The sequence below is a fragment of the Chelonoidis abingdonii genome, chromosome 1 (genome assembly GCF_003597395.2).
Source record: "Chelonoidis abingdonii isolate Lonesome George chromosome 1, CheloAbing_2.0, whole genome shotgun sequence".
NCBI lineage: Eukaryota > Metazoa > Chordata > Testudines > Testudinidae > Chelonoidis > Chelonoidis abingdonii.
In genome coordinates, this window is record NC_133769.1 from 359,142,897 (window position 1) to 359,170,705 (window position 27,809).

Genomic DNA, 27,809 nt, shown 5'->3' on the forward strand with positions numbered 1-27,809 from the left:
TAGCCCATGCCACTCACCTCGACATGGTGTATCTCCCAGGGGAGCAAAATGAGCTGGCGGACCACCTCAGCAGGTCCTACTGCATGCACAAGTGGACGCTCAGAGCGGACGTCGTGCTTTCGCTCTTCCAAAAGTGGGGGTTTCGCTGGGTGGACCTGTTTGCTACTGAGGGTAACGCCCAGTACCCTCAATTCTTCTTATTCCAGTGTCGCAGCCCGGGCTCAATAGCTGACACATTTGCAATCCTGTGAGGAAGGGAATTGAAATACACCTTTCCCCTGATCCCTGTGGTGCATAAGGTACTGCTCAAGGTGCTCAGGAACAGGGCGTCAATCATTCTCTCCGCCCTGGCCTGGGCCCGCCAGCAGTGATTCACCACGCTCCTCGAGCTGTTGGTGGAGGCCCCAATAACCCTTCCCCTATACCAGGACCTCATTACACAGGACGGAGGGCGGCTTCTCCACCCCGACCTGCAAGCGCTGCATCTGACGGCATGGAAGCTATGTGGTTAAATGCTTCGGAGAGCCAATGCTCCCTTCCTGTGCAGCACATTCTACTTGGTACTAGGAAGGCCTCTACCAGGGCAACTTACTTAGCCAAGTGGAAGAGGTTCTCGTGCTGGTGTGGGTCACAACAAATACAGCCGCACAAGGCCCCAGTGCCGGCCATTCTAGAATACCTACTGCACCTCAAGCAGCAAGGGCTGGCCCTGTCCTCAATTAAGGTGCACCTGGTGGCTATCTTTGCCTTCCACCTAGGGTTTTCAGGTAGCTCGGTTTTCTCCCACCCAATGGTGGGGCGATTCCTCAAAGGTCTGGAAAGGGTTTTCCCTTACTCACGCCTCCCAGTCCTCCATGGAATCTCAACTTAGTCCTTTCTAAGCTTGTGGGACCCCCGTTTGAGCCCCTGGCTACCTGCTCCCTTCTCCACTTTTCCTGGAAGGTGGCATTCCTGGTGGCCATCACCTCGGCCAGAAGGGTATCTGAGCTAAAGTTGCTCACCTCGGAGCCACCATACACTGTGTTTCACAAAGACAAGGTGCAGCTCTGCCCACACCCTAAGTTCCTCCCAAAGGTGGTCTCTCAATTCCATCTGGGCCAGGACATTTGTCTGCCGCTGGTTTTCCCCCCAAATGCCATGAAGACCCAAGCCACCGCAGCCTGCACACCTTAGATGTCCGCTGAGTGTTGGCATTCTACTTGGAGTGCACCAAGCTCTGTCGTAAATGCTGTTCGTGGCAGTAACTGAGAGGATGTGAGGCCTTCCGGTGTCGGTGCAGCGAATCTCATCGTGGATTATGGACTGCGTTTGGGTGTGTTAATGACCTTGCTATTGTCCTGGCTCCGGCGGTCACAGGCTACTCAACCAGAGCACAGGCAGCTTCCGTGGCCTTCCTGGTACAGGTTCCCAGGGCCGGCTCCAGGCACCAGCCTCTTAAGCAGATACTTGGGGTGGCAATCTGCAAGGGGCGGCAATCTGTGTGTTTTTGCCCCCAAGCAACCTGCTGAATTGCTGCCGCGGACGGTGGGAGCAATCCATGTGCCATTAGGGCGACTCGCACGTTTCCACGGTGGAGGCAGTTCAGCGGCAGCTTCTATGTTCAGCTGCCTGTGGCGGCGCAGCTTCTGTCTGAAGACAGAAGCTGCTGCCGAATTGCCACCGCCGCGGAAACGTGCGTGCTGCCCTAACGGCACATGGACTGCCCCTGCCGTCCATGGTGGCAATTCAGTGCACTGCTTGGGGCGGGCAAAAACAGTAGAGCCGGCCCTGAAGGTCCTGATCCAGGAGATCTGCAGGGTGGCCACCTGGTCATCGGTGCACACCTTTACGACCCACTACGCGGTCAACCAGCAGGCACAGGAGGACACAGCAGTTGGCAGGGCGGTCCTCCAATCAATTGTTTCGTGACTCCTACCCTCCTCCAAAGGTAAGCTTGTGATTCACCTAATGTGGAATGGACATGAACAAGCACTCAAAGAAGAAAGAACAGTTACTTACCTTTTCATAACTCTTGTTCTTTGAGATGTGTTGTTCACACCCATTCCACCACCCACCCTCCTACCCGTCTGTCAGAGTCGCCGGCAAGAAGGAACTGGAGGGGGTCGGGCCAGCGGGGGTATATATACATGGCGCAGTGGTGCCACTCTGGCAGGCGCCCCGCCGGGAGCCACTAAGGGAAAAAGTTTCCGACGCTCATGCGTGTGGCGTGCGCACACCTAATGTGGAATGGACGTGAACAACACATCTCGAAGAACAACAGTTACAAAAAGGTAAGTAACCGTTCTTTTTAGTGACCAACCAGGAAACACCCCAGAAAGTACAGAAGAAAGCAGGAGCTGAATTGGAGATCAGTTTGATGGCTCTCAATGCTAACCTCTGTGAAGTCTCTCATAACCTATTTCCTTCTACTCTGGGTATATTTTTAATCAAGGCCCTTATTCTTCTTGGGATAGAGTGAAATGTACTTGCTGTAGAATTGTGGCTCCAGGCTTGGATTTATTGTTGTTTATTATGTATTTGTGTTGTGTTAGTATCTAGGAGCCTCAGTCATGGGCCAGGACTCTAGTGTACTAGGTGGTGTACGAACACAGAACAAAATGATGGCCTCTGCCCCCCAGATCTTACAATCTAAGTATACGACAAGAGCATTGAAAACAAACTTTGTTTCTAGCCCTTGTGGCTGGGAAGAAAAGCTTCCAACTATGAACTGTGTAAAATTCCTGCAATGTGTTTTCCTTACTGAACCTGTAGACAACCTAAAATGATTTCTCTGAAGGGTATGAACTTCCCATTTATCTCAGAAGATTAATAATGGTGAATGGAAATGTCAGTGTTGGCTTTCACTGATTATTTTAGCAGGAACCAATTAATGTGCTTATTGTTAGATCCATCGGCAAATCCTGGAACATGGGTCAGCTGGCTGTTACAGGGAAAGAGACTGTAGATTTTTCCCTCTCCCAAGTGCTAAAAGCCCTTAATAGCCGCCACATCCAAACCACCTACCCTTCCAGTTCCTATCCAAACTCTAACCTTCCCCACCTTCCACCCCCATACCCTTCTGCAAGGTAGGTATTCATGGTCAGCACAGAAATCTGGCACAATGAAAATAAGTGTGTATGGAAGGAGTGTAAACTTAAATTTAACACAAGTCACTGTATTATTATTTGGTTCAGATTTTGTACTCAAAAACTCTCCCTTTAAAAAATTCTACCGAATCTGATATAGGATTTCCATTTTGCTCCAGAAGTAGTGGGAAATGCCTACAGACTGTCTGTGTATTAAGAAGCGGGGCAGTGGGTCAAACTGAAATGGTGGTTTCATAACCTCTAGTTCATGATTTGTAGTGGATGTGTCTTGTGCAATGTGGAGGGGTCACCTCAAGAAGACCAGAAATTTGCACTGGTGTAGCCCCACTGATGTCATTATGCTGGTGCAAACCCCTAATACAGACACCTTTTCCTGATGATTTAGTAAGTGACCTGTACTGGTGCAAGCTTCTCCCCCTCCCCCCTTTGGACCAGTCCAGCGCATGTCTACACTGGGGACTTGCCATGGTATAGTTAAAAGGGTCCAAACAAGCCCAGCATAAACAGGGCCTAGATCTGAGAGCGTAGTCCAGTCTTCCGAGCCACGGAGTCACTACCTCAGTCCTGAGACCGCCAACAAGTGGGTTAAGTAGTAGAGGCTTGTGATGTAGTTACCTTCCCAGCAGAATCTGGTTCCAGACCTCCAAACTCATCTCTCAAGAAGTACCCACACAGTCATCAATGGGTAGGTTAAATAGATAATATTTAAATAGTAAGGTGTATATATGACTTCCTACCTTTTAGCTTTCAAGGTGGGTTGAGGACTGGGATTCTGCCTATCTAGCTAATAACTCAGTTTACATGCTGCGATGATCCGAGAAGAGCTACTTTATTCTTTATCTTTGTCACCTTTCATGCTGAGGTCTCCATGCCTTAACGAGTGTCCTCCAGTAGTCTCTCCGCATTGTCACTAAGGTGTATTGAATCGAGTAGGTTCACCTCTTGTATCTGAACTGGTTCTCACTATAACACTTCTGTTTGCTTTTTGTTTTCTAGATGATGACAATGTTTTAAAAAAGGAATTGGTAAAGACACAGGCTTTCTGAAACACAGACTGGAGGTGTGTTTTGAAGGCAGGCCGCCATTTGGTCAGGACTCAAAACCCCAAAGCGAGAAAACAGATTTTTCTGGGTGAAATTCCCCCTCACTTATTAAAGAGTTGTATGTACTTAATGGAAGATCAGTGACCGTGCATTGGAAAATAACCTGGCCCAGTGGTTAGAGGCACAAATCTGAGTAGTGCAAAGAACCTCTGCAATCAAATATGGAACATGTCATTACCCATTGCTCTCTTCCCCATCTCTTTCTCGCCCCTCCCCCCCCCAATCCTGTTTTACGGAGGGTAAAGAAGCCAGATGCTTTTACAATTGCTGTATGTCTAGGACAGCCCCCTCTGTCTCTGTAGAAAGGTAGGGGTGTGTGATATGGATGGGGCAAGTACCTCCATGGAAATGTTCACCTTCTCCCTCTGCTCCTGTAGCAAGTGCCCTGGTGCACAATACAGTCTCAGCCACTAGCATTCACTTTATAGGTCATAAGAGCGTGTGGATGTGGCCTATACCTAGAAAGTTACCAACAGAGTCTTCTACCCACTACCTGTCCTGGAAGTAGGAAGAGCATCATGTACTTCCAGTGGGTGGGGTCACAGGCACTGGGAGACACCAGCCAGCAGGATGGAAATAAAGAGGGACAAAACAAAAATCTTGCAGATAGGAAAGGAGAGAAAGTTAAAAGCGACAGAACAACACAGGCAAGAGAGCAGTTGTGCAGCTGGATGGGTTGTAGGTACTCATTTCCCAATCAACTGCAGTCTGTGGAAGGCTCAAAGAGAAAAGCGTGCCAATTGCTGCTGTATCTAATGTACCTGAAACTAGTGCCCAACCTGGGAGCAGCACTGGGCCCTCTACCTAAACAGAGGCAACTGCAAAGCTGCATTGTAAAACTCTGCTTGTCACTAGCTTTTTCTGGTGTGTGCATGAAATCTTGTAAGTTCTGTCATCACCACCACAGTGGTTCTTTGCACCCAAATAAATAAATTTTCACAATGGTTTTTTCCACCTCTGTTCTGAAGGACTCGGCGTCTTTGAGTCAAACAGGTTACTAAAGGTCCTCTGCTATTTTATGTTCAAGAGTGTTAACTGTCATGTTGTGGGATCCTATTTTCCTGCAATAGAATAAGAGTAATTCCAATGTAAGATAATAGCAATTATTTGTAGTTTGTAGAAATAAAATCAGGCCCTAGGGGCCCAGCTTTCTCGTTCCTTCATCACCGTGTTTCACAGGAGTCTATAATGTGCATTTCTCTTGCATGTGTCACATCTGGTGGTTTCCTGGAGGGGCTGGGAGGTAATGGGTAAGAGTCCATATGGATGTTGCAGCTGGAATACTGCTACGGGGTATGTGCCCAGTCTGGGTAGGCAGGTGTGGGCATTGCAGTGTAGCAAAGGGTTGGGTATTGTCATGGGGTGGGAATTATATGGGTAACCACCAGCATGGGGTTCACCCTATGGCAAAGGAGCTAGTGACTGGTGGTGCTACTGCCTTGGTGAGTGGGTTCCTAGCAGAGGTGCTGACTTTTTAGGATTTCCCCCAAGGGTGCTGGATCCCAGATCCTGCCCACACTTCACCCCTTCCCCCAAGTCCCTACTCCTACCCACCTCTTCCCGCCTCCCACCCCAGCACCACCTGCATGCTGCTGAACGGCTGATCGCAGCCAGTGGGAGAAGGGGGAGGAGCTTATCCATGCAGCCACTGGCAGGCAGAAGGCAGTTGGGAGGAGCTAATCCATGGGGCTGTCAGTAGGTGCTGAGCACCCACTTTTTTTACCATGGGTGCTCTAGCCCCAGAATACCCACAGTGTCAGTACCTATAGTTTCTGAGTGGTGGGTCGGTGGGTGCAGTTAAGTGGCTGGTGATGGCGGCGGTGGCAGCAGCAGCAGATGTGCAAGGCTGTGACAGCCATTGTATCACATAGAATAGACTCCCCTCTCCAACGTTACTTGGAAGTTTTCCACCTTCAGTGAGAGTCAGGATGTGTACACTTTAAATGCTGCATGAGCACAGCTGTGTCATTATAGTGGTTCAGTGTAGACACAGCTGCTGGCTGGGGGAGAGGGGGGAAGGGGAGAGGTTTCTCTTGTTGGTGCAGGCAATGCACCTTCCCAAGAGCTGATAGTTAAATCAGCACAGAACTTCTATTGACTTAACCCTGTCCACAGTTGGGGGCGGGGGGGTTAGGTTGGCTTAACTATATCACTTAAGGGATTTTTCACACCCTTGAGCAATGTTGTTAAACCAACTTATTTTTTTGTGTAGACTTGGCCTCCCTCCTGCAGGGTTTGTGTCTTCACACTTGTGCCCTAGGTCCTGTGTGCTCAGCAGTGGCAGCTGCTGTGGAGATGCAGCCCTGTGCCACGACCGTCCCCTGCTGGTGGGGCATGGGCCCTCCCACGTTCCAGGTCTTTCCCCTGCTGTTGGCACGGGAGTGGGCAAGGCGTTCCCCACGTCCTGGTGCGACCTCACACCCATAGTCCCATGTACAAGTCTGGACCAAGCCACCCCCACAGGGGACTGCCCAAGATATCTTAGCAGGAGACCCTACAATAACACGGCAGTTCACGTGACACATAGGGGGCGGGGGCACTGGAACACGCCCTGCCCATTGCAGAATACAAAGGGGAGGGGCTTCGCCGTGGACGCTTGTGCCGGCCTCAGGGGGCGAGCACTCCGCCTTCTGACCATAGAGCGGCGCCTAGAGCGGCTCTTTCCTCACCACATCGATGGCCAGAGCGGCGCTTCCGCTTCCGGTGGCCAGGCTCGGAGGGGCAGGCGGAGGGAGACGGTTGCCATGAGCTTCCTGAAGCGGTTCCCGCCGCCGGCCGAGGGGATCCGGCAGCAGCAGCCCGACACTGAGGCGGTGCTGGCAGGTCGCGGGCTGGGCACCGGAACGCTGTACATCGCCGAGAGGTGCGGCTCGGGGAGCCGCCGCGGGAGGGGCAAGCGAGGAGCAGCGTCCGGCTGGGGCTGCGATGGGGGGAGCAGGCCGTGGCGGGGGGATCCGGGTAGCGGGTGAGGAGGTTCTGGTGGGGAAACCTGGCCCTGGTGAGTATGTGGGAGGAGCAGGAGCTGGCGGGGAGACCAGGCTGGCGGGAGGGAAGTGTGGGGGGGACCGGGCGCTGGCGGGGAGACGTGGTTGGGGGGAATCAGGCCCTGGAGACTAGTCAGACGAGAGGAGGATGGGGGAGGGGCAGGCTCTGGCGAGGAGACCTGTCAGGTGCGGGGGAGGAGCAGGAGCTGGTGGGAAGACCTGGCTGTCAGGGGGGGTGGGGGACACCTGGCGCTGGCAGGGAGACCGGGGGAGACGTGGTTGGGGGGAATCAGGCCCTGGAGACTAGTCAGACAAGAGGAGGATGGGGGAGGGGCAGGCTCTGGCGAGGAGACCTGTCANGTCTGGGTGTTTATCTGAGCAGTAGATGTCTGCAGTAGTTTGTTTGGCATGGACGCTGTGGTGGGAATCCCATTGATGCCCAGTGCTGCTCTGGGGATACTCCCTGTGTGCCTGAAGCCCACCCCTGGCAGCGAGCCTTTTGCCTGCATCCTTGGCACAGTGTGGAGCTGCTCCTCCAGCCTGCCTGTCTGCTGCCGGTCCCCCCATCTCTAGGTTATCGCAGGATGTTATCTCTGCATCAGGCCAGGGCGGTCTTCCTGGGCTCTTGTCCAGAGAGAGATGGTCCTCTGCATTTCTGTGCACTGATCTTCCTCATTTAACTGCTGTCTATGCCCAGCACTGTAGAACTGCCCTGGGGAGCTTAGACACACCCTTCTTAAGTAAACTAGCTATCTGTACTGAAATCCAAGTTATAAACCAGGTAATAGTGCTGCTGTCACTCTGTCCTGAGCAATGTAGTTAGGACAAGCTAAGTTAAGTGTAGACTAGGCCAAAGATATGTGCTGTCAACATGTATAATGCTGAGTTGCGCCCTTTCCTATGCTTTCAATAGCCTTTTGTCTGAGGCTTATACAAATATTTCTCCCTGCTTCCTCATATAGTGTGCTGGAAGGCTTCTACAAGAGCCATTTACAAGCAATGAATAGAATGAGCCAGTATGCACTCCAATTACATTATTGGAGTTCCACAGTGTGGGAGAACCAGGCGCTGCTGAATACAATGAGGCTTTGGATCCAAGTACAGACTCGGTGCATTTACAGCTGTCAATGCTTAAAACTGAGGAAAGAAACAGCTTGCTGATCATAATTAGGAAAATGATTCCTCACCTCATCAAATCTTGTTTCTTCCTGGTGTCCCATAGAAACTCACTTAGACTCCCTGATGTAAGCTGTATGGATGTTGCACACAACTTCAAGGAAGATCTTATTTTGTGTTGATCTCTTTGTTTTGAAAGATCACAAAGCACTTTACAAGTTGAGGTATAAACTATACCAGTGGTCGGCAACCTTTCAGAAGTGGTGTGCCGAGTCTTAATTTATTCACTCTAATTTAAGGTTTTGTGTGCCAGTAATACATTTTAACATTTTTAGAAGGTCTTTCTTTGAGTCTATAATATATAACTAAACTGTTGTATGTAAAGTAAATAAGGTTTTTAAAATGTTTAAGAAGCTTCATTGAAAATTAAATTAAAATGCAGAGCCCTCCCAACCAGTGGCCAGGACCTGGGCAGTGTGAGTGCCACTGAAAATGAGCTCCCGTGCCGCCTTCAGCATGCGTTCTGTAGGTTGCCTACCCCTGAATTATACTCGTGGATCAGTGCAGCTACCTCTAGGGTGCAACATATCAACAGCACATATCAGTTCTAGGAGTTAAGGACAGAAGATGAATTATGCAGTTTTCAAATTGAAACTGCAGCAAGAATTTATCAAAATGTATTAATCCAAGATAAAACTTGTCCAGAGCACTTGGATTCACACTCCATCTCTTGTAAAAAGTGTTATAGTATCTTTGACCATAAGTTGTCTCATTTTAAACACAAGGACCTGTTAGCATAGTTCTTGAGCCTTAGTTCAGTACTAAGTGGGATGAGTGCTGCCTACAGAATCTCTTCCATAGATTTTACTGTTTTTGATTTGTTGAACTTCATCTGTAAAGTTGAGTCATGTGAATCAGAACTTTTTTGGAGTTGTTTAATTTGACTTATTTTTTTCCAGTCGCCTGTCGTGGTTAGATAAGTCTGGACTGGGTTTCTCCTTGGACTATCCCACCATAAGTTTACATGCTGTCTCCAGGGACCTGAATGCCTATCCATGGGAACATTTGTATGTCATGGTCAATGCCAAATTTGAAGGTATGGTATGTCTGTATTGTTGTGTACTTTTCTTCCTTCTTCTTGTAGCTCAGTAAACAACTGAAATGAAAATTGTCTCCCGGTAGGGGTAATTTGTCACTTGAACTGTCCATTATGAACAGTGAGGAAACTGGGATTTAAAAGTCAGGCCTTGTCTCTCTTTAAATTTTTATTTCAAACACTCTACCTCGTTACTTTCCTTTTCTTAAAGGCTGTGCCTTTCCTGGAAGCCTGACTGTGGACTGATATTCTAGTCACTTTTACTATTACTATTTTCTGCCCTGCCTCTTGACCTGTTAAAATGTACAGCAGGAGAGTATTCCTATTAAACTTCAGTTTTTAGTTGTTTCTGCTCTCTTGGTCCTATTTAAACAGAATAAAAATCTGCTTATCTGCTCCTTTGATACTTGTGTTCATATCCCTTTCCTCCACTGCTTCCCCTTACTCTACTCCCTCCCTTTCTCTGTGTAGGGAATGGGTATTTGCATGCCTGTGATTTGAAATTACACTGGAAGCCTTCATTCAGAATTCTTGCAGGTGCGTAAGAACAATTCATGTTATGAGGCTTATTACTGAATCTTTAAAGCTGTCCCACAGAGGTTTTTAAACAAACTTAGGCTTATGCCCTTTTTTGTTCCTTCTTGATCTAGAAAGGAAACCTGAAAGTAGTGGTGTGTTTTTTTTTGTTTGTTTGCTTTTTTTTTCTTAAACCCTTTTTGAAATACCAGGTTTGAGAAGCCTGTCCTTCTGGGGGTGCTTTTGAAGCTCTTATATGATGAACTTCTGCTGAAAGGGCAGGGTGTTGGATTTTTTTAACAGTGACATGTTTTCTCCACAATATTTTGCAGTTAAATAAATGCTAACAAAGACAAACTAAAAGTAAGTTTTAAATAAGCTGACTAAAAATCTCTTCTTTCCCCACTCTCCAGTCACTTGCTTCAGCTTTCAGCCTATTAAAGATTCTGATGTCATGAATTTACTTGTAATAATAAATACTCTGTTTAACAGTCTTCCTGGTTAGACAGGATATGGATTTCTACTTATAAAAAATGTTTTTGGGTGGAGTCTTCTGTGCTACTTTTATGCATTTTAAAGAAGCAACAGTGTATGCTCAGTTAATATTCTTTGAAAATTTCTTTTTAAATTTTTTTAAGTGCTTCCTTAAGAAAGAAGCCCACTAACATAATAGTAGGTGCATGTAGCAAATTAGGAGGGAAAGGAATGGGTTTGGTAGCTAAATTCAAAGTTTCCCAGCTTTGATGATGTCTGTTTAAGTTATATTTTGAGGAGCCTATTGCTTGTTAATACAAAAAGACGATCATTCCATTGAACCTTCTTCAGATAGTGTGTGAGGGAGAAATGGACAATGTATATATTTTTTTATTCCAGTTCTGTAATGCATCTTTTTCTAATGTTGCACAAATCTAGGTTAGAGAAAAATGGTCTAGAAACTTATTGAATTTAAAAAAAAAAAAAAAAAAGAATAAATAAAGGTAAGCCCTTAGTTTTGGCATTACCACATAGGAACGTAGAGCCACTTCTACCTGGAGAGAGTCCCCTGTGTTGTAACAGCAATCTGACTAATTTTCTGTACAAACTCAGGCTACAGTAAATCTTCTGTAGCCTGTGGAAACCTGCACAATTAGTTTTCAAGTCCGTTCCTGGTTTGTAACACAGTACTGCTGCTATCTGCTGGATGGAATTCAGGGCATTAAAGCAAAACCTCACTGCTTCAATTATTGCAGGAATTTCCATGTTTTGTGTAGCATGGCTGGGTAGGATCCATAGTATTTTCTCTGGAAGCTTTTGTCACACTCCAAAGTGAGTTGTGTATGCCTGTGAGTATCTGTGTGTTGTTTTATGAAGGGGTGAGCTTGAGATTGACATAACTGAGAACAGGCAGTTGGGCACCACAATTGCAATATATGCCTGTTGATGTCAGCCGGTAAAGTGTTGGGAAGCCCCTTGAATGCTTTATTTTTGGAGGCAGCCAGTGGACACTCTGCTGACTTGTTTTGAGTCTCGATGTTTCTACGTTGCAGAGTTTCTGGGCTCTGGTAGTACAAGATACTCTTCATGAAAATGGATACCTTGCTGGACTTGTTACACATTCCTTTAGAAAATCTGTAGTTCCTGGGATGTGAGTTTAGTTTGTACTCCTATGCTAAACCTTCCAGATACAAGGCTCCATGTCACAGCCATCTTCCTTATTTTTTCAGTAGATGTAAAAATGCAGCAGGCCTCTAACACATCGGTTTTCAAACTTCATTCCACTGAGACCCCCTTCTGAAACAGAAATTACTACACAACAGCAGGAGGGAGACCGAAACCTGAGCCCCGGTCCCCCATGAGGGGGGCGAGGCAAAGCCAAAGCCCTAATGCCCCAGGTGGGGGGCCAAACCGAAACCCAAGGGCCTGGCGGGGGGCCTGTACCCTGAGCCCCACCACCCACAATTGAAGCCCTCGGGTTTCAGTCCTGGGAAGTGGGGCTCTGGCTTCAACCCAGGGCCCCAGCAAGTCTAACACCAGCCCTGCGACCCCATTAAAACAGGGTTGTGACCCACTTTGTGGTTCCGACCCACAGTATGAGAACCGCTGCTCTAACATGAATGTCTGTAGAGTTTTTCAGCACTGCTTTTTAGTTATCCACAGAGTTCACGCATAGAAGTCATGAGGCACCCACCCACACCTTGAAGGCTGAGCATGCGTCCTACCCACCATTTCCACTACCTGTGCCTGCCTAGCAACAGGAGCAGAGAGATCAGAAACTGAACATGGGTTATTGTTACTGGGCCAGTCCAAAAAGCTGATTGATTTCATGGGAACTGTATCACAGCACTACAAAATAAACGTGGCCTATCAAGTAATTACTTACGCTGTCATTCTTACAATTTGAAATTATCATGGATATGGAGACACAACCATGTTTTGAACGCAGTTGTTTTTAGGAAGAGTCTAGGTCAGTTTCCTTGACCAGAATGGACTGTGGTTTCACTTATAACCCTTGATGCTACAGTACAGGAAAAAAAAAATCCCAATCCACATTGGTCGGGGAAACTGCTAGACTGTTAAAAAACAAGCATACCTATGTAGATGAGAGTGCCTTTTTCTATTATCATTTTAAAGCCATGCTATAGGCTGCATTTAGAGGAAGAGAAACCCTTGCCCCATTGTGCACAAAGTGGGGACACTATGCTAGAACCTTGCTTGCAAAAAATATGTAAGTATGGTTACAGCTCAGACAGGTATGATCCCAGCATAGACATGGCCTTAGTCATTTATTTGGGCCTGTCTATACTACAGATAAAACTAAGGCAAAGGGGCTCAATTACAGCTCTATTACAGGGTATTGTGGTGGTTGACATCCTATAAATTCCTAAGAGGCAGTGCAGACAAAGTTCTTAGCTATGTTTTGCCTGTGTTCTTTATGTGACTTTAGTTCTATTACGGGACACTGTTACTGTGGCTGCATTTTGGAGTAGGTCCCTGCCTGCGTTATATATGTAATAAGTGTGTGCATTAAAAGAACACGTGGGCCAGCATTTGGGGAAATACAAACATTTCAATTTCTTTTAAACACTTGAATTCCTTAGAGGAAGAGCCAAAAGAAACTCCCATGGCTGAAGGGGAAGAGGAGGAAGACAGTGATGATGATATTGAACCAATTGCAGAATTCAGATTTGTACCCAGCGACAAATCAGCCTGTAAGTAAAGAAATAAGACAATGGTATAGCTCTTTTTGTTAAAGCTCTTTCAAAGCTCTTTACGAACACTGAGTTAAGCCTCCATACCCTTGTGAGGTAGGGACATGAGGCATATGGGGAGTTGAGGTATGGAGGTCAAGTGACATGACTCCCACTATCCTTTGGTAACTACTGGACTTCTGCCTTCCTAGAAGTAGGCTTAAGTAGATTGTGCTTAATTTAGTCTCAGTCTTAGTATCTCAGTTAAGCCTGGGATGTGTTGGGCAGCCATTTTTCAGTGAAAATTCTAGTACAGTCGCAGTTTGTAGCTGAATAATATTTCTAAGAATACCCAGATTATATCTGCTGAATAATATTTCTGAGGCTAACTAGACTATGTCTGCAACTCGTAATTCATCTGCAATGCCATTTTACTTGTGTAGCATATGTGTTCATTAACTACTGTTTAATCTCCCTTATGGCAGTCTCTCCATACCTCTAATAACTTTCATTGCCCATTTCTGAACCTCTCCTAGTTCCCCTGTGTCTCTTCTGAGATACGGTGTCCAGATATGAACGCAGTATTGCGGGTGAACGAGGGCCCTTGAGCTATGGAAAGTGGTTTCAGTATTTTTCTATCGTTCCTTATATGTCCCAGCACTGTTTTTCTTTTTTGACTACTGCAAATTAGGATGAAATTTTCTGTAGGGGTAAAACCTAGGCTTTTGGGGTGTTTACAGTGCGTCTAAACCCAGCAATGCATAAATGGTTTACAGTATGCCTCTTCTCCTAGTTTTGTTATGTATCTCTGGCATTCCTCGATCTTCTTCAGTCTTGACTAAAGAGAATTTTGTGTTGTATGCAAAAGCTGTTGTTCTCCGCCTGTCCACTTTCAGATCATTCAAAAATATATTAACCTCCCTGTCCTAGCATGGGTTCCTGGGGCACCCTGCTGTTAACTTCTTACCATGTTGAAAACTGACCTTTTATTCCTACTCTTTGTGTCTCAGATGGTTTCTAATCCATGACAGAACTTTTATCTCTCATCCTGTGATGACTTAACTGGCTTAGAGACTATTAAGGGATTTATCTAAAAAGCAGTACCTTAATTTACTTGCAAGTTTGTAATCTTAATATAGTGTAACTTCTAATTTTAATTCAGTGGCTGCTTTAATGAAGGAGAATTCCTATTTTCTTCTCTCTGACTTCCTCTCCCACCCCAGAACCTCCTGAGTGTTGTCATGGTGTATTGGGGTGGAGGGGTTTTGTTACTCTGCCCTTTCACCACTCCTGGATGCTGTCATGTATGTGATTAAAGACACCTCCCGGTATGAAGACTTGTATTTACTATCCATCCTTTGATTAAAACAAGTATCTTTGTGTCATCCCTACTAATGTATATCTGCTCTAGGATTTATTTTGGGGAAGTTCTGTGGTCTGTGTCACATAGGAGGTCAGACTACGTGATCACAATGGTCCTTTCTGGCCTTGGAATCTGTTTCTAGAGCTGTTTTGTCCATTCACCAATGGGAGACTCTTGTGTGATTTGTTTTTACAGTGGAAGCTATGTTTTCAGCTATGTGTGAATGCCAAGCCCTACACCCAGACCCTGACGATGCAGATTCAGACAATGATTATGAAGGAGAGGAGTATGACGTGGAGGCCCATGGTTAGTGATATGCTACCATTTAAATACCTACCCACTTTTGTGTACCTGGAGCCTTTCTTAGAAAGCTATTCTCAGGTTAAGCATTGTATCTATTGTGCGTGTGTATTTTTAAAAGATGTTCCTTGACTGTTACTGGTATCATCTACGTTTAAATCATTTTTTATATTGTAGTTTTGTGGCATAGAAGCCCAGAAATGAACAGAAAATCACTAGTCAGGCTGAAGAGTTTTAGTTGGAGTTCAGCACAAATCCTACCAGGGGCGGCTCTACGGATTTTGCCGCCCCAAGCACGGCAGGCAGGCTGCCGCCCTCACGGTGCTGGCAGAGCGCCCCCTGCGGCTTGCCGTCCCAAGCACGCGCTTGGCGTGCTGGGGCCTGGAGCCGCCCCTGAGTCCTACTACAGCCTTGTTTGTATTCTCCAAAGCATCAAGACACTAACTGACAGCAGCCTTCCCCCTTCCCAGTCAACAAGCTAATGTGATTTTTAGCACCTACCCTATGGCTTGGTCACTTTGTTTAACACAATGTAATGGACTGTTAGTTTACATACCCTCTTAGAGTCCCTTGATAACATCGCACTAGCCTTCTCTATTTGACCTGTCTAGTGGCTCCCCTCTGTTTCAGGCTCCTCCTGCTTCCAAAGGTATGACCTGCAACTTGCTTTGCTAGGGGATGGGATTCTACTTGGCAATAACTGCTAGTTAGTTCCAGCCATGTTGTGGAAGAGTCTGTGGTAAAAGGCCCTGACTGAGCAAAGCACTTAAGCAAATGCTTTATTTTAAGCATGTAAATTTTGCCAATTGAAGTCTGGTCCAGAAATCGTAATAAAGGGAACTTTCAGGGAGCATGTGTGTGGTTGAAGCACAGAATTAGGAAAGGTAGGTTCTGTTCTCCACTATGCCACAGTTTTCCTGGAGAGCTTGGACAGTTGACTTCTGTTTCTTCCTCTGTAAACCGGGAAGTATTATTCCTAACTATTTTGTAAAGTTTCTAGCAGTCTGAAGTTTATAATAAGTTCGGTTTAAGTGACTTTCCCTGGATCACGTAGGAACTTTGTGGCAAAGGCTGGGATAAAATGCAGTTCTCCAGGACAGCATTTAATTGCCTTATCCCTGAGACCATCCCTTCTCTTCCTGAAATCCCCCTGCCTCATTCACAACACACCTTCCAACTTCTGCAACAAAGGAGGCGGGGGCCCTACAGACCACAGCTTCCTTCAGTACACAACTCTGATTCATTCCCTGAATACCGTCAGTCCTGTGCATCTTGTGAGGGGAGATAGTATTTGGTCATTTAATTAAATATTGTACTAGAATCTAAATGTGCAAGGGGCTGAATTAAAGTTGCACAGGCCGCCTGGTTCTGGGATTTCCTAAATGTCGAGTGTTCGACTTTGCAACCTCACTGTTCTCTTAACAGACTTTGTATGTAAAATATAGTTAAATGGCAAAAGACTTTGTTAATGCAGGGTTATGGTTGCCCATTGATAGCTTGTCCCCTTCCCAAATGCTGAGTTCAGCAAAACTTAAACTTTTGAAAACAAGGACCTGCAGCGTTAAGGTAAATGCCCACACAACTTAACTCTGCTCCCCTGGAGCTGGCTGTAGTCCCTGGGACTTATATGCACTTACTGTGTTGTGTGTAATTGTATTGAATGGGAGATGAATAAGTCAAAGCATTCAGGAAGAGCAGTGATTGTGATATGAGGAGATCTGGGTTTGAGTCCTCCCATGTGTGTGGTCACAGGAAAGAGGTGAGTATGTGCCTTGAGGCTCCAGTCCAGGGCCAGCGCTACCATTTAGGCAGCCTAGGCAATTGCCTAGGGCGCCAGAATAATTGGTGGGCGGCATTTTGCCGGAGGGGGCAGCAAGCGGGGGCGGTGGAGCTGCCGCAGTGGTGCCTGCGGAGGGTCGGCTGCTCGCGCGGCTCCAGTGGACCTCCTGCAGGCACGACTCCACCGGAGCCGCGGGACCAGCGCGCGGGGCGGCGAAATTGCCGTCCGCCTAGGGTGCTCAAACCCGTAGCGCCAGTCCTGCTCCAGTCTACATTGTTTCAGTGCAGAACTGTAGGATGTGTTAGCAATAGGGCACTGGGGTCTTTTTGCCCTGGGTATTATGAGTAGTGAGGTGGGGTATGAGAACAGTCTGGATTTAATGAGGGATAAGGGAAAGTGTGTGTGGAGATGGTATTCTGTGAGTGAGTGAGCGGAAGGGGTTATAAAAGGGTATAAAGTAGTTATTAAATTTTACAGGTGTGGTATTCTGTCTGTGGAGTAGCTCAGTGTTTGAGTGTACGGCAAGCGCAGGTACCCTGTCCATTACAGTGAGAAGGCACAGTGTGTTCTGGGTGTATTGGGGCATTGCTGAAGGTAGCCTGGGCGATTACCTTAACTCTCTCTTTCCTGGTTTGCAGAAGTTTGAGTTTTGCTGAACTCAGTGTTCAGGAAGGGCATGAGCTGTCACTGGCAGCCTTAAATCTGTGCTAATTCATTTTTTGTCATTTAATTTCCTAGTTTTTTAAATAAAGAAATGTTTGGTAACTATTAGTGGTCATTTAGACAATTGTAGCTCTCACCAAGGCTTGCAGTTTGTATGCAGCTGTGGCTAGGTAATAATCGAAAGACCTAGCTTTTATGCAGTGCCTTTCATCAGTAGATCTCAAACAGCTTCACTTCCTATTCCTATTTTACAGTTGGGAAACTGAGGCACAAGGCGATGATGTGACTTGCCCAAGGTCACTTAGTAAGCCAGTGACAGAGCTAGGGACAGTCCCTGTCCAGTGGTCTTTCCATGTGATTCTGCAGTGCTCCTCCCCCTCCTGGATGTTTTTTGTGATAGTGGTCATGCTTTGAAATGTTTGCAATGTCTGTGTAGTTGCTAACAGGGCCAGTGAGAGAAGTCTCATCCGTGGGCTGTGTCCCAAAACTTTGACCGTTTTGTTACATGGTTAGAGAGACCAGATGGGTGAGGTAATATCTTTTAGTGGACCAACTTCTGTTGGGGAAAGAGACCAGCTTATGAGCTGTGCAGAGCTCTGCTTCAGGTCTGGGAAAGGTACTCAGTATCCCAGCTGAATGCGAGATGGAAGAGGTTATTTAGCACAAGGAGTTAACACGTTCTGAAGGACCTTTCAAGGTGAAGCAGCAGTGTTTTTGGTGAGGCCGTGCTTGTTAGTGTCTAGCAGAGTTATGAATTTAAGCTCCCCAGCTCATCTTTTGAAGGTGTAGTACAGGCAATGGGGCAGGGGGTGCGAAAGGTCACGTGACCCTCCCCAACATTGTAGGGGGGGATAAGGCCAGCAGCTGAGGAGATGAAGGGACAAGGCCAGCGCTGGAAGGGAAGAGGCAGGGCTAGAGCCTCTCCTCTTCCAGGGGGACTGAGGCAGAGTTGCTGCCCTCCCTCCTTGCCAGGTAATGGGGGATGGGGAGAGCCCAGGGGTGGGATGGGGACGAGTCATGTGAGGGGGTCACGTGGGTGGTGGGGACAGGTCACGTGGGGAGGTCACTTGCCCCCTTTGTGTTCTTTTCGCTAGTCACCTGTGGCAGGTTTCCTTTGAGGACTAGGACTGAAAGGTCGGATATGGAGTAATTTTTTTGTGAAATGTGTTTGCCCAGGGGAGATACAGTGTTTTTTTTTGTTTGTTTTTTACCATGTGTTTTATGTGGTTGTCACAGTAACTTTTTAAGCATGTGAGAGAAGACTGGCATATGTCTCTTTTTCTACTTCCTGCCCCACCATTCCCCATGATGTGTAGCATCTCCCCGTCCCCCTCCCAGTTCCCCATCCCTTCTCATGAAGCCACTAGCTTGCACTGGAAGAAATTGCTCCTTGCTATCTTCTTTCCTATGCTGTAGCTTAGTGGAGGGCTGCATGCTACCTAGATTATGTAGATTTTTAAGGTCAGAAGGGACCAATATGATCGCTGCAGAATCTCACCCACCCACTCCCACAACAAACCTCTAACCTATGTTTGAGCCATTGAAGTCCTCAAATCATGGTTTGAAGACTTCAAGTTGTAGAGAATTCTCCAGCAAGTGACCCATGCCCCACACTGCAGAGGAAGGCGAAAAACCCCCAGGGCCTCTGCCAAGCTGCCCTGGAGGAAAATACCTTCCTGACACCAGACACCAGTTCACATGGAGACATCCTAAGAGGAGCAGGGTGTCCCAGATTCCAGAATACATAGTAGGCAAGGAGAGTCTCAAACCCCTGCAGAGGGGTAAGGGTAGGGTAGATCCCAGCACACATACGCATGGATGAGGAGAACTTGGCTGATATGAGCTCCCCCTTGAACTCCCAATTTCTGCTGCTCTACATAGTAGAATCGTGGAAATGTAGGGTTGAAAGGGACCTAGAGAAATCATCAAGTCCAACCCTCTGTGCTGAGGCAGGACCAAGTAAATTTACACCATTCTTGACAGGTGTTTGTCCAACATGTTCTTAAAAACCTCTACTAATGGAGGGGATTCCACAACCTCCCTTGCAAGCCTATTCCAGAGTTTAACTACCCTTATAATTAGAAAGTTTTTCCTAATGTCTAACCTAAATCTCTCACTGCAGATTAAGCCCATTACTTGTTCTATCTTCAGTGGACACGGAGAACAATTAATCACCGTCCCATTTATAACAGCCTTTAATATATTTGAAAACTGTTACGAGCTCGCCCCTCAGTCATCTTTTCTCGAGACTAAACATGCCTACTTTTTTTAACCTTTCCTCGTGGGTCAGGTTTTCTAAACCTTTTATCATTTTTGTTGCTCTCCTCTGGACTCTCTCCTCTTTGTCCATGTTTCCCAAAGCATGGCGCCCAGAATTGGACACTGTACCCCAGCTGGGGCCTCACCAGTGGCAAGTAGAGCAAGACAGTTACCTCCCGTTTCTTACATATGACACTCCTGTTAATACAGCACAGAATAATTATCCTTTTTTGCAACTGCATCACACTGATAACTCATATTCAGTTTGTGATCCACTGTAACCACCACATCCTTTTCAGTGGTAGCCAGTTATTCCTCATTTTGTAGTTGTGCATTTGATTTTTTCCTTCCTAAGTGAAGTACTTTGCACTTATCTCTTATTGAATTTCATCTTGTTGAATTCAGACCAAGTCTCCAGTTTTTTCAAGGTGGTTCTGAATGTTAATCCTGTCCTCCAAACTGCTTGGAACCCCTCCAGCTTGGAGTCATCCAGATTTTATAGGCATATCCTCCACTTTTGTTATCCAAGTCTCTAATCAAAACATTGACTAGTACCAGACCCAAGACTGACCCTTGCAGGACCACAGTAGATACACCTTCCCAGTTTGACAGCGAACCATTGATAATTACTCTGAGTATGGTCTTTCAACCAGTTTTACATCCACCTTAATAGTAATTTCATCTAGACCATTTTTCCCTAGTGTGCTTAAGCTTTATTAAAATCAAGATATATCATGTCTACTGCTTTCCCTCCATCTGCTAGACCAGTAAACCCTGTCAAAGAAGGAAATTGGATTCATTTGGCATGATTTGTCCAACCTGTCCCATCTTCTCCCCTCCCACTCCAGTTAATACCTAGATAGATTTATGGAGGATAGGTTCATCAATGGCTATTAGCCAGGATGGGCAGGGATGGTTTCCCTAGCCTCTGTTCACGTGAGACAGGGAATGGATCACTTGATGCTTACCTGTTCTGTTAATTCCCTCTGGGGCACTGGCATTGGCCACTGTCAGCAGACAGTATACTGGGCTAGATGGACCTTTGGTCTGACCCAATATGACCGTTCTGATGTTCTGATCCTTTCCCTCTGAGATGAGTCCCCCGCCCCCGCAAGCTTTCTTCCCTCCTCTACCACCCATTCCTATTTATCTTCTGCCCTTGCAGCAGACCTAAAGGTCACTTCCCATATTACCAACTACTTTTGCACCCTTAATCACAACTCCCCTCCCAGTGAGCATTTGCGTGTGTAATTTATTTTCTTTTCAAATATGGTTTTAGCATCTTCTGAATATTCTGGTGTACTCAGATTACATTTTTCCAAAATAATAATTTAAGAAAAACGTAGTGAACATTTGGGAAAAATCTTCATTCTCTGATTTCTGCCCAAGTAGCAGGCTCAGGGCAGTGTTAACAGCTGCCATGAGATGTTCTCAGCTGAATACCCCATGGAGTTGAATACAGCCTGAAACAATAGCTCTGAGACTTGTGAACTGCTCCATTCATGTCTGTGGATGTTCTTTTCCCCACTCCCAGTGCTGGAGAGTTTTTGATACATCGGGCATACCCATTCCCAGCTCTTCAAGCCAATCTCAGCAGTGTCGTCTTAGTGCCTGTTCTGAGCATGCCTATTCTAAGCTCCACCCAGAGAGGCAGGACTTCCTCAGATCTCAGCTCACATGGGGAGAGGTGTGTGGGGGTTAGACCTTCATAGATGTGCTGAGCTGCCCGAAATACTGACACACAAACAGAGGAGAAAGGAGTGGGGCGCACACAACTCTGGGATACAGGGAGGCCCAGATCCCAGCTCATGTTGAGAGGGTAGGGAGCAGGGGCTCAGGACTCCTCCCAGTAAGGCAAGCCCCCTGCAGAAACTGGCTCCCATCCGGGGAGATGAAAGAGAAGGGTCAGACCCTTCTCATCCTTAATGCTTCAACTTCAGTATCTCCTAAAATGCTGCTACCTTGCATCAAGCATTTGCATGTCTAATTTTTTTTTGCAAAAATACATTTTTCCCAAAATTTAAAAAAAACCCTGACAGATTTTAGCAATATGCCATCCAGCCTTTTCTAGTTTCTCCCCAATGCTCAGTAATTTCATTAGCATGAGATGGTTTTGATGTGCTACAATACAGTAGCAAAATCTTTGTCAAATAAAGTTTTTTTTAATTTTATTTTCCCCAATGGGCTGGTAGTTGCCAGGGTAACCCTTGGTTGTCTGAGATCCTGGTGTAAGGATCTGCACCCTTGTTTGATCTATCTGTAAGCACAAATCAGTTGCCAGAATCTGTCAACTTTAATAATAATAATAATAAAAAAAAGCTGTTATTTTGGGAGGGACCTGTATCAAGGGTACCTTTAGTGAAATGGCACAGATTTGGTCTACTAACGGAAACCTATGCTCTCATGAGGCATGGCTAATTTCAAGGTAATCTGAGTAACTGTATTGAATTTAGAGCACTTAAAATATTTGGGCTTTAAACAGAAATCTGGTCTGAACCTTAGCAGGGCTGTTATCTGCTATAATGCTTTGCAGGAGTGTTTAGGAGAAATTCATTGATTGAAGCACTTAGAGATTTGCAAATGAAAGTGCAAAATGCTGTTCACTAGAGAGTTCTTTTAAAAGCATTTTAGATAGTGTATGGATTTCTTTCGAAATTGTCTATTGTCAAAAGATCCTGCTGTGTAGTCAGTGCTAGTGAATCCTTTTCAGTTTGAAATTGGTTTAAAAATAGCCTACCTGGTTAATAAATAAGTACGTGTTACCTGACCCTGTCTGGAAATATCTTTTTAAAGTGGTTTAGTATCTTTTAGGCACTTGCTGTGTTTATAACTTCATATCTGCTAAATGCAAATTTGTCTTTGCAGAACAAGGACAAGGCGATATCCCTTCCTTCTACACATATGAAGAAGGGTTGTCACACTTAACTGCAGAGGGCCAAGCCACTTTGGAGAGATTAGAGGGCATGTTAGCTCAGTCTGTGAGCAGCCAGTACAACATGGCTGGAGTGCGAACAGAAGATTCAGTGAGAGAGTTTGAAGGTGAGACATGTCCCTTTCCCTCAAACTACGTATACTGTGGTTTCTTGACCGTTACTGCATGCAGCTTTATGTGGCAGTAGCAATGGTGAATTGGCTTGTGAGCAATAATATCATAAACTTCTGCGTGTGTTGGGAAAAAGAAGCCGGTTTCACGGTATAAATGGTGAGTAATAACATGATTTGAAAAATTTACGTTGGTGTGAAAGTATTTCCATTAGCATTTAAAATACCTGTTTTGTAGTTCGATCACTGTAATATGCTTTGTAAATGCAACCTCAGCAATGTGGAGACAAATATTAGAAAACATGGGGAAAAGCAGTGGGCGATTAAAATGTTGGCCATTTAATCTTTAAAGGGTAGTACCTCTTACTTTTCCCTGGGTCAAAAATGTGCAGTGTGTGTGTCTGAGTATAGGCTTGCACCAGTTCAGGTAAGATTTTTAGAGTTTCTAAATACTTATTGAACCTATGTAACTCAGATTGCCTTTTAAACCAGTCTGTGAAAGTTTGTCTTCAGCCCATCCTTTCTCTAGCCGAGCAAAGCAGTATGTAACTAGGTATATGGGATGTGTTGCAATAATTGACAGCTGAGTGACTTTTCTTTAGCTTTAACTCTGCATTTTCTTTACTTTTTCATAGGTTAACTTACTGTGTATGTGTTCCACAAGTTTGTGGATTAAATTACGTTGTATAAAAATGTTTTTTATGATCTCATTTGTTCTTGTGAAATCTCCCTTCATTTCAAAGTTTAGTCTGGATTTTGAACCCAGAGTTCTGGATGTTGGAAATAAAATGACTGTATATGGCACAGCTTGGACCTACTCTTAGCAAGCTTAGTAGCCTTCCTGGATCTTGTTGGCTGTTGCTCTGTTCTTGAAGAGTGAGTTGGATTGGTTTTTGCTTAGTTCAGTGATAGATCCTTGGCTGCTGATCTTCTGAATTTTTCTGAGATTTCTTGACACTCTGCAGCTAAAGTGACTAATCCTGACTTTGCTCAACATGGTGGTTTTACATTGGAGACTAACGCATGTGGTCAGAAGTTCTTAGAACAGGCTCTAGATTGATTGATTTTATTTGAGACTAACCTCCCTCATATATACCTGCAATGTTATGCTTTCTAATCATGTGTTCATCTCAACTGCAGGGGTCTAATATTCAAATCTGTGAACCAAATAAGGGTTCTTGCTTTTTAGAAAAAAGTTTTCTTAGAGTAATAGAAATTGCAGTTTAACAACCTTGCATCTCTTTATATTGTGCAGTTTAGTGACTTAGTATTGTCTGACTGACTTTTTAAAAAGGGGTACTGCTATGAGAACGTGAAATAGGTCTGGGGAGTTGCTGTTTTCTCAACTTGCCTAGAATACTGTCAACACAATATTAGTATCTCCTGCACCACTAATCTCTCGCCAGCAGAGGGCACTGGCTTTATGTCACAGTGTGTTCAGCTTGTGCGTGCTACAGTATTTCATTGCCTTGGCTTTGTTTTCAGATGGGATGGAGGTGGACACAGCACCCGTGGTTGCAGGGCAGTTTGAAGATGCAGAAGTTGATCACTGAGGAAGATATATGCTGCTGTAAGCTTAAAACTTTTTAGTTTTTTTCTACCTTCAGTGTGAGGCTCTTCAGTCCTGCAGAGCCGTATGCTTTTTGTAGTTTGATGAATTGAGAATTGTCCATAAGTCCCTATGTTAAATTACTTCGGAAACCATTGAGAGTTCTGTGAATAAACACGGGATTGTGTCTTCTAGTAAAAGAAGAAATAGAGCAAATTTGGAAAAAAAATGAAGTGTTTATCAAAACTGTGGAAAAGAGTTAAACTGTAAAATGAACAGCCAGGTCAGGTTAATTTCCCTTCTTCAGGCTCTGACCTTACGCACTTCAGGAAAAGGTAGATTAGGCTGTTGTTAGATCTAGATCCTTGGGTCACGTGAATTGTTTGATCACATGAAGTTTCTTGGAAGCTATACAAATATTGGGTCCATTGCTGGGAAGTTATTGTCCCTGGTATCCGTTGTTTTCCCCCCTTAGCATGCAAGATGTGCCAGACTGTTTCAGGGGGCAGAACTCTGTGGCAAGTCCATCTCTTATTTTACTGTAGGTGGAACAGGAATTCTTTCTTGGTGGGGATGTCACTGAAAGCTTCCAGCTTTGGAGCAGGTCTAGAAATAAGTCTACTATGTCCCCTCTTCTGTAATGTCACCCTTCCTGTCTGTTCGAGGTTAGTGGGATAACAGCGAGTGCCAGTGTTTCCCAGCCAGGGGTGGGGTGGGCAGCAGTTTAATCTGGGAGCAGATGAGAGGAATTGACTTCTGACATCTACAGACTCTCATGGAGCTGTACAAGCCCAATGCAAAGTTGCTGCTGCAGAAGCTGGAAGGCAGGCCATTGAGGTAGCCAGCCATAGGAGCAGCTTACATTTGCTGCCAGCAGTGCGTAGGCTTTAGCATCTCTGACCTTCTCAGCCCAGAAGCAAGAGCACAAAATCCTGCCTCAAGAAGCCACCATTAGACGTCACTCCAAGCACTCAGAGGCCCTGCCATCATCCTGAAGCACTGAGTGGTTCAAAGAGGAGCTATTACGGGTACAGTCAAGATTCTAGTTACTCTTCCATCCATGTCCAGATTCCTTACTCTGTATCAGGGATACCCAGGGCATTTAGACCTTGAAAAGGTCCACTCCTGTTACCGTAGAGATGGCGTTCTTAGAGCTGTGTTTTCCCTCCAAGGACTATCAGTCCATGGATTAAGGTTTCCTTTGTGGTAATATCACTGCAACTGTGCTACTTTCTGTAGTAACATTACCACCAAATGGTCACATTGTAAACTGAGCTAGGTTAGCAGTAGAATTGGAGGCATCTAAGGACACTTAGGAAGTGTTAGTGTAGGACTTATGGGTTTTTGTTTTTTTGTTGTTTTTTTTTGGGGGGGGGTGGTGGTGGTGGTGAAGTTCTGTTTAGATGTCCAAAAATCTGGCCGGGGGGGCTTTCCCTTTGTACACCCACATAGTGCTATTTGAAACAGTACTACATGAAAGTGCCCTAGGGAGCTTTTCGTTTACATGGACCAATTAATATGCAGTACATTTGTGTGCTTTAGAAATCTCGCATGCATGCACACACACACAGTCTGCATTACTTCTCTGTGAAGACTAGCCCTTAGGTATAAGCCAGGGAGTAGGGACTATATAAACAAACTGCACTGGGAAGGCGGTGAAGTCAGCACAGATTGGGTAACCAGTTCTGGTCTTTGCTGGATAAACACTGATTTAATTTTTTTGTATCCGGGTGTTTTTGTTGATGTTTATCAGTTAAAACTTAAAATGAGATGCCTTGTGTATTGGTAATTCTTTTGCTGGCAAAGCATCTAGCACATTGTTAAAATATCTTCAGTTGGCGGTACTCTTCTTGAGTCTAGACTGTACATGCCCCAGTTTGTTGTCACAGAACATTTGTGTTGCCAGAGTTAATTGGTGATGCTGTTCTTTGCTTTCTGTCCTAAACTCTGTTGCTGTGCAGTTAACCAGCAGCTCCAGATCAGTGGCGGATAAAGTGATCTGTGTATGTAGTGCTAAGTATTACGTCACTTCATAAAGCAGTTGAGAGCCTTTGGTATGAAAAGCCTTGTAATAAATGGGCTACCAGGCTGGTTTGCTGTTCAAAACACAAGGAATTATAAAGTAACTCCCAAGTAACCCAGAATCCATGTGAAGAACAAACAGCTCTTTGTCTCTGCTAATCACCGGGCTAACAAGTTTATGACATGTAGGTTACTGTAATAAAGAAGTTTACTGAGATTTTCATAGTATGCCATGGAGCAAATAATTTTAGATTTAATTCTTTTTCGTTTCATTAACATTGCAAGCAGACTGAGCAAACAATCTGCAGGAACATCACGTCCCAGTGATCCTTTATAAAGCAATGAACCACCATGCCTCTGAAGTGATGCCCTCATGTGACACTAATGTCGCATGTCCCTGTTCATTACACAAATGAGATGTGATAGTTGCCTGACAAAGCTCTTGGCGACTTGTTGATGATAAAAGTGTGAAATTTGTACTTAGTCTTGTCAAGAACAGTTTTTTATTTATGCCACGTACAAAAGTTCATTTTGTTCAAACTATTTTGTATATATTAAACTGGTAGTTGTTGTTCCCTTCCCAGACACACATTCAGTGATGTTGGTTTTTAAAGCAGTAGTAAGCTTATTGGGCCTGATTTTTCAGACCAGCTGACCACTCAGAACTCCCACTGAAGTCTGTGAGAGCTGCGGGTGCCCAACCTTCTGAAAATCAGGCCGGGGTGTCTTGAGAGTGAATAGTTATCCTATGCTGTTGCTAGCAGCTGTTCAAAGACTTTTTTGTAAAGATTAATAACTTCATTAATGCCAATTATCTAAACCCCATGTCTTATATCTTTCAGATTCCTCTTGTGACACTTCCAGAATAAGCTGTAAAACTGAAGGCATTGCAGTGACTATTGGGAATTAACCTCTTTAATAACTTCTCTATTAATGACCTAAGCATGGACATCTACGTCTGTAAATGCTTTTATAGATGTGCTTAAAACAGAGTTTGACATTTCTGTGACCACCGTGGGGTTTTTATTTAAAAGATAAAAACAATAACACGTCTTATCTAATGCTTGAATGGGGCTAATCATGGCTCGTTTCTAGGAAGCCTTGGTAGGAATTCTAGGAATTAAGAAACAAACTTGTAATTAGAACAGAATTCTAGGTTGTCCTAGAATTTGTCCATATTTTTGTATCTGTTTATCCACTGAGTCAGCCATGTCTGATAGAAACAGAAGTTTGGTAAAGAAAAATAAGGTGAGCTGAGGATGCAAAGCAAAACTAACTAAATGTTTAGCCCTCCAAGTAACTAGCTTTATCTATTCAGGTCTTTTGTCTGTCACTTTTTTACTGACAGAGTTTGGGTAGGGGAGAGGCTAGAGTGAAGTCCCACAGATGAGACTTGTTCTGCATCTTTGTAATAAACATTAACAAAATTGTTTAATAAACTTAGACTTTTGTATCTCACAATCTAGGCTTGTGTTGCAGCCTTCAATCATTTTCTTTGGAAGACCTATTTAGTTACTCAGGGCTCTTCTTGGGCAGTTCTCATTTGTGTTTTTTGGGAGGGGTATTAAGTGCATCCCTATTAAGTTTTCCTTGAACTCATTTTAAGTCTTGTCTACATATGGGATTTTTGCACTATTGTAACAACACTGATGCAAACCCTCAGTATAGATGCACTGTTCTGAGGGTAGAGCTACCTTCACCTTTAAACTGGTTCTTCCCTCTCTGGATGACTTGCTTACTGCGGAATACCAGAAGATATCAGG

At 45.1% G+C, this 27,809-nt stretch overlaps 2 protein-coding genes across 3 annotated transcripts in view; both read left to right on the forward strand.

Moving 5' to 3' along the window:
- RSF1 (remodeling and spacing factor 1) overlaps nt 1–5,347 on the forward strand; it is a 161,557-nt gene extending 156,210 nt beyond the window's left edge. For both annotated transcript variants that reach the window (XM_032770877.2, XM_032770878.2), the window contains one exon: nt 4,083–5,347. Coding sequence is in view for 1 of the 2 variants with exons in the window: in XM_032770878.2 (XP_032626769.1) it covers nt 4,083–4,132 (50 nt within the window). In the remaining variant the exon portion in view is untranslated. The remainder of the gene's footprint in view (nt 1–4,082) is intronic.
- Nucleotides 5,348–6,884: 1,537 nt separating this feature from the next.
- Nucleotides 6,885–27,507, forward strand: CLNS1A (chloride nucleotide-sensitive channel 1A). Its single transcript, XM_032770867.2, has 7 exons — nt 6,885–7,052; nt 9,249–9,385; nt 12,979–13,089; nt 14,627–14,737; nt 22,299–22,472; nt 23,961–24,045; nt 26,889–27,507. The coding sequence occupies exons 1-6, from the start codon at nt 6,934–6,936 to the stop codon at nt 24,026–24,028; spliced, it is 720 nt and encodes a 239-aa protein (XP_032626758.1). The 5' UTR covers nt 6,885–6,933; the 3' UTR covers nt 24,029–24,045; nt 26,889–27,507.
- Nucleotides 27,508–27,809: the final 302 nt, after the last annotated feature.